Source organism: Pleurodeles waltl, chromosome 10 (genome assembly GCF_031143425.1).
Source record: "Pleurodeles waltl isolate 20211129_DDA chromosome 10, aPleWal1.hap1.20221129, whole genome shotgun sequence".
NCBI lineage: Eukaryota > Metazoa > Chordata > Amphibia > Caudata > Salamandridae > Pleurodeles > Pleurodeles waltl.
Window position 1 is genome coordinate 975,519,010 of NC_090449.1, and position 12,287 is coordinate 975,531,296.

Below are 12,287 nucleotides of genomic sequence, written 5' to 3' on the forward strand. Positions count from 1 at the left end.
TGTATAGTCATATGTTAGTGGTCAAAAACTACCTCCAGAATAACAGCACTTTGGGATGCCTCAAAAGTAAAAAAAAAAGAGAGTGAATTACTTGTGCAGAATATTATTATTATTACAGAAGTTATACCAGGCCCCCAAAGTTGTGGAAGGTGGTCTTGAAAAAGTACTAATTGGGCTGAAAATGTCTTGTATTTGATTTCTAAATATAAAAGGCTGTAGTTAGAGTCATATTTTGTACTGTTAATGCATATTTTTAGCATTCTAAGGTGTACCATCGAAATCATCAAGCTAGTCTTCTTCATCAGGTGCAGACTGCACAGAATGTTGCAGTTTGCTATTTCTATTTCTAATAAAATATATATATATATTTTTTAAACTTTGTTGTTTGGCGTTTCTGGATGTCCATGTCAAACGCTCTCTGTGTACTCCCACTTAGTATACCTTATACCTTATGATAATCTTTTAAAAGGTCTTTCTTTGAAGTTCAAGGGTTTACACCTATAGTCTCCAAGACTTGGAAAAGTCTTTACATGGTGTTAAGACTTAAGTTCCACCTAGAGGATAAAAAACAAAAAGATACAAGCTCTCTTATCTAGCCATCAGCTAGCCTAGCCCCATTTAGTAGACTGCACTACATGAATGTATCAGCATCATTGTATCCCAAACATAGATTCCCACCACAGAGAATTTCACTACATCTTCTTATGTAAGTACATTAATTTAATGTTGGGGTACAATAATTTAATTATGGTTAATGTACGATTATTTATTAAAATTAAAAAATAATTGTGTGTATTTATATTTAGTTGAATTAAGGATTATGATTAATACTAGGTTTATGTTACTGATAAAAGTTTAATTTCATTTTATTAAGGGGTATAGTTACTATAAGGGCTGGATAAAGAACACAATTTATTTCAATTATATGCAATTGTAAACAGAGAATTATGGTAAGTGCTAAAATTGGGATTTGTATTTTTTATTTAATTCAAGTTGGAACAATTAAAAGTTAAGATTATTAATAGGATTAAAAAAGCATACATGTACTATTGCATTCCATTCAGTATACATTACTAAAAGTTGAATTAAGATTTGATTTAGGGAATTATTTAATGTAATTTAATTTAGTTTTGGGTCAGGGTTACTATGAGGATTGCATTGACAATAACTTAATAGTTAATGAAAATTAATATAACATAGTTAAGGGTTGGCCTAAGGGGTCACACTATGTTTATGTTAAGGATAACAGCTTAATTTAAATATAAGGATTAGGGTTTAGATTCAAATATGAGTTAACCGAGGTTGCCAAGTTTATTAAACTTTGAGGTAATTTACACAAGGTCAAGGTTACAATGATGTTTATGAACAAATTAATTGAATTAATTAAATAATGTAAATTACGATAACTTAATTTAATGAACTTTCATTGCAAATAATGGTGATACCTTGAAGTAGCACAAAAAGAAATGCAGCAAACCCAAAAGAAGAAACGCACCAAGCCCTATTAGTGTCCAATAAATCACAAAATGTGTAGTAATAAGAACTTATTCCAGGTACTGTAGTGTGCAACTCCACCGAGGCTCCTGCTGCACAAAAGAGCCTAAGAGGTAACAGAGAACCCCATGTGGTTAAACATAGTAAGGGGGTGCACCACTCGTCCAGACCAAAAGTGCAAACATTGCATTGACGACATGTGTAAAATCCCAGAGGTTGTGTGGGAAGCCAGGTAGATATATTAGGTGTGGAGACATAGCTAGGACAAAGATGGTCTCGAAGTGTTCTACCTCTACGGTACGTAATCCGGGGTGACCTAGAAAGGAGGCCTTTAAGTCCCTGTAAGTCAGTAAGCAAATGCCAGTGGCGTTTAAATATTTTATAAATACCTTGGCAGTGGACCGTATATCTGGTCACAAAGGACAATCGTTCAATATGTTTGTTGCTATTAGCCATGGTTTTTTGGGACAAAGTCTCCTTTCTTGGTGTGCTCATAATACGTTGCTCTGCTTTGCGAAGGATCTTATAATTGTAGCCTCTATTAATAAATCTTTGTTTGACAAATCCAATTTGTTCGCAAAATAGATCATTAGTGCTACAATTCCTACGTACACGTGTCATCTCACCAAATGGAATATTGTTAATTATGGAGGGCGGATGTGCACTTGTTGCATGCAAAAGGCTGTTACATGATGTTGATTTCCTATAGAGAACACTTTGTACAGTATCGTTTTGTATGAAAAATTTAATGTCCAAAAAATCAATGCTGTCCCTGCTGCGGTGGAGACTAAGTTTTACATTATAGGGATTGTCATTGAGGAAGGCATGGTAGAGAGTAAGTTGTTCAACAGATCCATTCCAAATCAGGATAATATCGTCAATATACCTCCCCCAAAATACAATAAATTCAGTCCAAGCGGAGGCATATTTGCCCCATGCATGTATTTTTTCAAACCAGCCCATAAAGAGACAGGCGTATGATGGGGCAAATTTAGAACCCATCGCTGTCCCTTGTATTTGCTGGAACCACTGGGTGTTATGTAAGAAGTAGTTTTTGGACAGAATTATATCCATCATTTCTAAGAGCATCTGATTGTGGTCATAGCAATTAGCAGGGCGAGAGTTCAAATAAGATGTAACTGCCAGTAGACCAAAGGGTTTTTGGATACAAGTATAAAGGCTATTAACATCCATCGTAACGAATAAAAGGTCATTAGACCACGGAAAATTCTCAAATTTATTCAAGATGTCCTTACTATCCTGTATAAATGATGGTAAATTACAAACAAACTGTTGTAAGAACAGATCCACGAATTCTGATAGTCTCTCCGTGGGGGAGTCAATCCCCGATATAATCGGTCTGCCAGGAGGAAAAATGCCTTCTTTGTGGATTTTTGGGAGAATATAAATACAAGGATATCTTGGATACTTCACAAGTAGATAGTTGTACTCGCGGTCAGACAGTAGGCCCTGTTCATGCCACCCCCATAATTTGTTGTTGATATATGCAGTCAGTTCAAAAGTTGGAATGCTAGTAAGAGGTTTGTAACAAGTAGGGTCGGCCAGTTGTCTGTCTATTTCCTGCATGTAGTCTTTTTTATTCATAATGACTACATTTCCGCCTTTATCTGCCTCGCGGATTACAATGGATTGATCTTTTTTAAGGCTAATGAGAGCCTTTCGTTCTAAAGAAGATAAATTATCTATTTGACGCCAGTTGGTTTTAGACCCATTAAAATTTTTATAAAGGTCAGATGATATCTTGCCTGCAAATAGATCAATATTACTATGTGCATTGGTAGGAATACATTTAGATCGGGGTTTGAGACCACTAGTAATATTCAAGTCCTCCTTAATTTCTAGATCAGTTCTGATCTTTGCAATATCGGTTTCATTACCATTTTGTAAGGACATTAAAAACTGTATATCATACAGATCTGATACTGATGCTGTCGCTGCACGAGTATCCTCAACAGTATGATCTGCAGTCTGAGATGTACAGATATCACTGCTAACGGGCCCACTGATATGAGAGGAGAAATAGTTTTTTAGCTTAAGTAAACAAATAAATTTGAATAAGTCAACAAAGATTTCTACCTGGTCAGTGGTCTGAGTCGGGCAGAATCCCAAACCTTTGCTAAGCAATTTGCACTCTGTTATATCTAAGGGACGATCAGATAAATTAACAATAGTTAGGTCGCCCCCTAGTTCGCTAGTCTCAGAAGTATCGCGTTCTAATCCTTCTTCGAACGGGTACGAACCCCCTGTTTTTCTAAACCTTTTTCTCCATTTTGTCCCACCCCTTCTGGTCTTATTTCTCTTCAATTCGTTTTGGTTCCAAGACGTAATCGCTCCATTTCGACTAAAAAATTTGAGGAGCTATGGGACGTTTGCTTGAAAGAACCACTTTCTTTTGAAGTGCTGCTGTCTATAGACGACATAGAACTACCACTAGAGAGATCAGTATCACATGTAGGTGTATCCCTATTGGTCACCAGTCCAGAGACCTTCACATTGTCATATTTGCGTGAGAAAGTGTAAATTCTGCCCAGTTTGTAATCAAGGTCATCACGTTTTATTTTCCGTAGTTTTTTATCACGAAGGTAGATTTGGTGGTCTTCTACTATTTTATTGAGAATTTCATAGTTCTTTTGAATTAGATCTTTTTGGGGAATTTCATCAATCTCTTTTTCCAGTATTTCGATGTCGCCCTGCAATTTAGCAACTTTTTTTCAGTATGTTTTATTAAAATGCGCATCATATTAAATGATGCATTCTGCAAATTATCCTCCCAGTCCTTAAGTGCTTCCTCATCTAGGTCTTCGTTAGTTGGAAATATCAGGATTCTAAGACCTCTAGGTATTCTATTGTTATCTAGGTACTTTTGTAAAGTGGTCCCATCCCACCATCTCGCTAATTCTTGTTTTTTTTATTTTTCTAATCTTTGGAATTTTGTTTTTAGGCTATCAGTCTGTCGTGTTGATATACTGGTGGAGATTGAACCAGATGGGTATATGAAAAGATCCCTTGCCAGTTCTTCCCGATTATCCTTAAAACGTGACATGTTGAATAAAGGAAGGGCGTGCGTCAAGGCCTTAAAATATAGCACAAAAAGAAATGCAGCAAACCCAAAAGAAGAAACGCACCAAGCCCTATTAGTGTCCAATAAATCACAAAATGTGTAGTAATAAGAACTTATTCCAGGTACTGTAGTGTGCAACTCCACCGAGGCTCCTGCTGCACAAAAGAGCCTAAGAGGTAACAGAGAACCCCATGTGGTTAATCATAGTAAGGGGGTGCACCACTCGTCCAGACCAAAAGTGCAAACATTGCATTGACGACATGTGTAAAATCCCAGAGGTTGTGTGGGAAGCCAGGTAGATATATTAGGTGTGGAGACATAGCTAGGACAAAGATGGTCTTGAAGTGTTCTACCTCTACGGTACGTAATCCGGGGTGACCTAGAAAGGAGGCCTTTAAGTCCCTGTAAGTCAGTAAGCAAATGCCAGTGGCGTTTAAATATTTTATAAATACCTTGGCAGTGGACCGTATATCTGGTCACAAAGGACAAGCGTTCAATATGTTTGTTGCTATTAGCCATGGTTTTTTGGGACAAAGTCTCCTTTCTTGGTGTGCTCATAATACGTTGCTCTGCTTTGCGAAGGATCTTATAATTGTAGCCTCTATTAATAAATCTTTGTTTGACAAATCCAATTTGTTCGCAAAATAGATCATTAGTGCTACAATTCCTACGTACACGTGTCATCTCACCAAATGGAATATTGTTAATTACGGAGGGCGGATGTGCACTTGTTGCATGCAAAAGGCTGTTACATGATGTTGATTTCCTATAGAGAACACTTTGTACAGTATCGTTTTGTATGAAAAATGTAATGTCCAAAAAATGGTGATACCTTGAAGTAGTAGTAAACTTCAAGCCCCCACCTCAAATGTTCTCTTGTCTTTTTTCTGCGATGGATGCAGATATTGGGCAGGGTCAACATCTAGACACCTGTGTGTGTATAATGCAGTATTTGCAGTAGTAGGCAGTGCAGTAGCAAATAGAGGACTAAGAGTAAAAAAAGGGGAAATAGATGCAGTAAGGTCCATAATTGAAAATCATTTTGCATGAAAATTAAAACCTTTTAAAATTCTCAAGTTTCTTTTCTCTGCACTCGTGTATTCCTCATAATGTGAAGGCATCACACATATCATTTTATGATAAAGTAGTGCATGTCAGAACTGTTTGAGAATAGCATTCATTTTTGTGGATACATTCTGCCACCTATAGTGGAATCATAACCATATACTCGGAAATTCTATGAAAATGTCAAACAGTCTAAATCGCTGAAGCACACAGGATTACACCAATGAAACTGGCTTTTTTGCTGACTCATATTAGTAAAACATAAAATATGAACATATTTTCTGAGTAATGTGATATGACAGAAATGTAGTCTCAGTACGTTTGTAGACAACGTGATCATTTATTTACGTAATTATGGGTATTTTCTACTCATCCTGTGTTTTTAATATGTGTCTCTTTTCTTCCATAATCGTTATGGTGTTACTGTAATAGTTGACAGTTCAATATCTTTTTTTCTAGTGATAAAAACTGGAGAGAGTGGAATGACAGTATTCAGGCTTCTGACCAAAGAGAATGGATGGGCCTGGGTACAAGCAAATGCTCGCCTGGTGTACAAAAATGGACGACCAGATTACATCATTGCCACACAAAGACCTCTTACGTAAGCATTGTTGTTGAATGTGTATGTTGAAATATGTTTGTTCAACCTCGTACTCCAAATACTATTCTAATCCTTCTATTGGCATTGCTGATGCTTTGGGGCAATTCTAGAAACCAAATTGATTAATTTGTTGAAGTTGAAGTCATTTTTTGATCCTTGATTAGTACAGAGGTTTTGTGAAGTCACTCACAAAATATATTGAATTTAAATATTTCCACGATAAACAGGTTTCTGTCAGCCATATAAAATACTGGTTTGCTAGTATCACATTTTAATGACTTTGGGGGTGCTGTACAGATATTTTCTTTTAATAATGAGAAGATTAGAAATGAGAACCTGTAGCTAAAAGGTATTCTAGACGTGTTTATACATTCAACAATTAAATGGGACTACAGTTCTAAATTACCTTTAAAACCAGTAATGTATTTACCATCCTTCTCAAGTTTATTACCATGTAAGCTATGTAAAATACTCCTACTGGTGTATTCTTTTATGTACTCTTACATGTCTTTGTGAATCAGCACTCCAAGAGTATATATTCTGGAAAGGAAGCAAGGAGCACAGAGCAGTGAACAAAAGTATTAGCCTTATGTGTTATTCATGACCATTGACAATGAAACTCAATACCATGTGTGGAGAATTGTTTTACGTTTAAGATTCAGTGCCCTCTGAAGAGAGGAGACTTCAAATTGTATTTGAATTGCACGAGTTTTGAAGCTTTTTTGATGTTGATGATGATTTTGCTCCAAATTATGGAAGAACAGTTGTAGAAATTATTTTGATTTTCTCTGGTCTGTACTTTTTAATGAATTGTAAGGCAATATCTTGACTTGTCCTCTGACACTGCCTAAGTAAGACTGTATAGAAAATTAGGACCTAACCCAGTATTTCTAAGCAATAAACAACTATTTCATTGCTGCTTACTCATTTCACAAGAACAGAGTCAAAAACATAGGCCCTCCACAAAACGAGTGAAAGTGATAAGTGACAAGAGTTAATTATGAAGCGTACTAGTGCTATATACAGAAGTGATAGGTTAATAACTATGCTGAATCTGTAGTGTTTGTGTGAATGAGAAATTACTCAAAATTAGAGTTTAATTTGGTCGCTCTAGTTCATGTCAGTCAGCAATTTCTTACGTTGACGTCTTGACCCATGTACTAATTTGTAAAAGGGCTTCACAAGGATGTAAAAGGAGGCAAACTCTTAGCCAGATGGTTTGGGAAACCTCCTAATATTCAACAGCAAAACATCTGTTTAGAGCTGCGTCCCTGATTGCTGATGATCATCACTTTCAACATAATCCCGACTGCACTGGAGCAGCAAGCGTCCTAGGAGTGTAAGGCCGTCTGACCAAACGACGAAAATTCCATTTAGATGTATATCACTGATCGTTAATGATTATCACTTATAGCATATTCCTGGGTGTCTGGAGCAGCAGAAGCCTTGGGAGTGGAAGCCTGTTTATTGTAGTACCTATTTTTTGGATTCTGTTCTCATGGAATGGGTAAGGCACAATTAAATACCAGTTTATTGCTTATATGTAAGCTTACATTTTTTCTGCCTAGGAATCTTAGACTTTAATCAACCACGGAGGGAACCCATGTTGATTTCATGATTGCCCAAGTATGGTAGTTTTCTTCTTGGCCACTCATTAATTGGTGAAGTTTCTGGTGGTCTTTAATTTGACCTTAATGCTATCCTGTTGTGAGTGGTTTGTGAGACAGTTAAAGACGCGTGTCTCTAAGAGAGGCGAGAAATGGCTATCAAAGTAGACAAAAAAAAATGGAAGTCACCGTCATATGGATGGCATGTATTACAACCAAATAAGGGCAATATGTAGTGTAGGCAGTGAAAGGAGGCAACCAAGGTCAAAGTTTTGAGGGACATCGATTGTAAGTGTTGGGGGTGGTTGTGGATACATTTGAATCCCAGTCAACTCAGAAAGAAAAATCAGAGAGGTAGAATAACGGCCATTTATGTACTAGTCATGTGATGTTTAGTCAGTTGTTAGAAGGCTGCAAGGTTGAACGACAGAAGACTGCAGAGTGGAATGACCACGAATGCCTGATAGAGATAGGTCAAGCTTACAACAATTGATTATAGATGAAAGTGATGGCTGAGGTGATGACGGTGCTACGTGTGAGAGTACAAAAGCTTGACTGAAGGAGACTGAGTAGATTGTTAATAGAAAAATAAGCTTAAACCACCAGAAAATAATCCACTCTGGAGAAAAAGGGGAGCTGAGATATCGGAACTTGGAAGACTAGTTGGGGATCAGCAGAGGTATCTTTAAACAAGGTGAAGTAGTCGTTAGAGAGGTTAGACAATGAAGGACCTTGCAGGTCAGAGTGAGTGATTTAATAGTTTGTGGAATTAAGTGAGATAAGAAGTCTTAGCAGATTTGATGTTGGAAATTATTTTAATGCGCCATATAGAGATGAGGTGTAATAGATTAGATGAGTGAATCTGGAGTACAGTAGGAGTGTAGGAAGTTGTATCTGAAGCAGGGAATAGTGTAACCAAGGTATCTCTTACATTGATTATTTGTCAAGAGGAACGTGAAGCAAAGTCACTTGCTTATAAATGTGGGTGGATAACTGATAAGTATGGTAGACAGAGTAGATTGTTGATCGTGCATCAGGTGACTTGGGTGAAAATAAAGAGAGAAATGACTAGTGGAACATTTTTCAAGTAGTCACTTAATACACTAATAATAAAATGTGCTTGAAGGTTTGTGTACATTAGAAAGACATGGGCGATTTTACTCTTACTGAGCTGGGCAACCTTACATTACATTTATTGGATATAAAGTAAAGCTCTGCTTTGTTTTCAAGTAATTTGGTCATAATGCCCATTCAGGCACGTTTTGTTTGGCACAAAATGAAGAATTTAAATATAGACCAGAGCTTATAAATATTTTGGGAAATACTTTTTGTTCAACTTTATATTTCGTATGGTAGAATTGTGAAAGGAGTGATCAGCAGGTCTTTCAGTCTCATATGTTTATACTTTTAGGGAAGAAGAAGGAACCGAGCACTTAAGGAAAAGAAGTATGCAGTTGCCCTTCATGTTTGCTACTGGTGAAGCAGTGTTGTACGAAGCGTCATTCCCTTTGGCTGGTATGATGGATCCCCTGCAGACGAAGAGCAGAGGTAAAATGTCAAGAGGCGGGAGCACGAGCAAAACCTCTTCTGGCAGTGACCCTGTGGATCCAGCCTCACTTCTAGGAGCTATACTAAGGCAAGATGAGTCGGTCTACATCTGTCCTCCCGCACCAAAGTCCTTCACCTTTGAGAACATTTTAGGTGATGCAAAGGATGAACTAGGCAATATAATTTCCAGTGACTGGCAAGCGAATCTGGTGCCTGTGAGTACCAGAAATATCTTCAAGCAAGAAAATGTACAGAGTCCAGAAACATTAAACCCATCTCTTATACTGGATGTTACAGAAATAACTACAGACAATAAGGATAATGAACTCTACAACATCATGAGGAGCTTAGGCATTGATTATGAAGATTTGGAACTACTTCAACAAGATGAGGCTTTCTTTAAAAGTGAATTGGATTCTTCAGATATTGGAGATATTGAATTTGCTGATGAAATCCTCACATATGTGCAAGAGTCTCTAAATAAGCGGTCAGACTGCATGTATTCGAGCAGCCTTCAGAAAGTCCCCATGGCAGATGGGATGAACAGCAGAGTGCCTCAAGTGGTAGAAACACAGCACCTTCCTCAGCAATGCCAAAGGCAAGCAATTCCCCCCCACCTCTGTCACAAAATGAAACATATGCAGGTTAATGGCATGTTCACAAACTGGAACTCTGTCAGTGGCTCACCGGTCACCTGCCACAGACAACAGCCAGATCAGTTTGTCTTCTCACATGTGCACAACATCAATTCAGATTTTCCCTACAAGTCAGAAATCCCTAATTCCCCCTCTACCTGCGCACAGGACTTTGTGCCATATCAGCAACCAAGTAGCATTGCTGCCCCTTCATTGGCTGCTGTAGAAATGGATTTCCATGTTGGAGACATTGAAAGGTCGGACTATCCTGTAATGCCCAGTATGGAGGATTATATTAATTTTTTACCACAAGGTGCACAGAGTCAGCCATGCAGACTAATGTCACAGCAAGTGACAGGGACATCCCACCCATGCTATTCAGGTGCTGTGTCGATGTATCCGTGCGTTCCGAAAGCACAGCAATCTTGCTTGGATCAACAATCCTATGTCCCTTTGTTGGGAGGGGAGCAACCATTGGTAAATGAGGTAAATTGCACTACTGAATATTCACTCTCTAACTATCGCTCATTTAAGTAAGCCTAGATGCATGTAGTGTGTTCGTGTTTATATGTCTGTTTTCCACGTGTGGGCGATCAGAGAAACAAACAAGTAATATGCGATGGCATATCACATCTAGCAGAGTTTAGCTCCCAATAGCTTGCAAGGTAGTGGCTCGTTAGTACATCATGCTTCCAGTGTATTTCATTCATTTCAAAATTCAACTGTTGCAATGTAAATAATTTAGTGAAGCTAAATTCTTAATATTTCATACTAGATACCCCCTTCTTGGTAAAGACAGTGACTTTGATGTTTAAGAAGTTTTCTTTCTAGAATGCAAGAGAAAAGTTGCACTTACGTGATAACATCATTCAGATGGAACGCAGATGTAGAAACTTCAACTCAGTCACCTAAAGTAATAACCCGCAACTACTAAACCTTTCTGTTTTCTAGTCTTGAACCAATACCTATCATTCCTAGCTCAAGGAATCACTCAGTAACAAGGAAAACAATAGAAAGATAACATTTCCTGTTGAGATGCTGTATTTGCTGTTGTAGAATTACCATGTGTTCTATTTTAGTTTCAAAATAAAGGGGTAAGTGTCGGGTCTTGATGAAGGGGGTCGAGTGTTGAGGGGGGAGTAGATCTAGTTTAGCTGAAAAATTGCCATTCTTCTTGAGGGCTCCACACATGGGCTTCTCTCCATAGCTCATATCAGCCCTCATCATCATTCTTTGTATTTACAACTCGCACATAAGACAAGGGCGTCTGGACACAAGTTGGGGAGACAACCTATCTCGTGGAATTGCAAACCCTGTTGCAGCTGATAGCTGAATACGATGTTGTAGCATCTTATGAGTAGCAGTTCATTCATGTGTGTTCTCTGAGCGGGAGGCCACTGATCTCCCATCCAAACAGGGCAGAGTCCTCTAGATGTCAGTGGTTGGAAATTAATAATAATAAGTTTATGTAGTAGTTAAGTAAAACCATTAAAAGATGTAAGCATGCACTCCTCAATACTTATAATTTCATTTAAGCAATACATATTTATCAAAACCTGCTTTCTGTCTCTCAGACAACAATTAAAAGGATGTTGGTACAACCCTGCAGAGGTCAAGTTACTGCAGCTTGCCAGGCTGTATCAAATGTTTAAAATACAAGAATGTGGGGTTAAAGTACCTAATGCATGTTTTATCATCTAAAATAGTAAAATCTACATAGCCTTAATCATCACTGTATAAAAGATATGCTAAAATCATTCGTAGTACATACTACAGTACCAAACTAAAATACTACAATAACAAACACATGCATTTTTTTTAGGTAGCCTAAGATGAGACTCGCCACTGCTCCTCTCTAAAGATATTGAGCTAATGGGAACAGTATGTAAAGTCCATAATGTGGCAGTAATAGATGATGCTTATGATGTGTCCAGATATTCTTCTAGTGCCTTCTGATGGTCTAGACCTGCTTCTACAGTGTCCATAAACTTCACAAAGCTTGCAGTGAGCCTGCTATCTTTTCCTTGGAGGTTTAAAGGCCTCCTGACAGACCCGAATATTGAGTTCCCTAACTACTGGTTTTAGCCAGTAGTGTCTTTTCCACTCAAAGCTAGGTCAGGTGCATAGTACATGAGCCAGAGATTCCTTTAGAAAAAGGCAGTACTGACTGGAAGTGTTCGCCCGTAGATAATTCCAGCTTTGGGCCACTTCTCCTGCATCGAATAGCCCCACTCATTAATAGTCATCATAACCTT

General features: G+C 37.9%; 1 protein-coding gene across 1 annotated transcript in view; it reads left to right on the forward strand.

Annotated features, from left to right (window-relative positions):
- The window catches only part of AHR (aryl hydrocarbon receptor), a 353,719-nt gene that overhangs the window by 321,962 nt on the left and 19,470 nt on the right, over positions 1 to 12,287 (forward strand). Inside the window, exons 9-10 of the mRNA XM_069211815.1 lie at positions 6,101 to 6,242; positions 9,261 to 10,518. Of these exons, the coding sequence (XP_069067916.1) occupies positions 6,101 to 6,242; positions 9,261 to 10,518 (1,400 nt within the window). The remainder of the gene's footprint in view (positions 1 to 6,100; positions 6,243 to 9,260; positions 10,519 to 12,287) is intronic.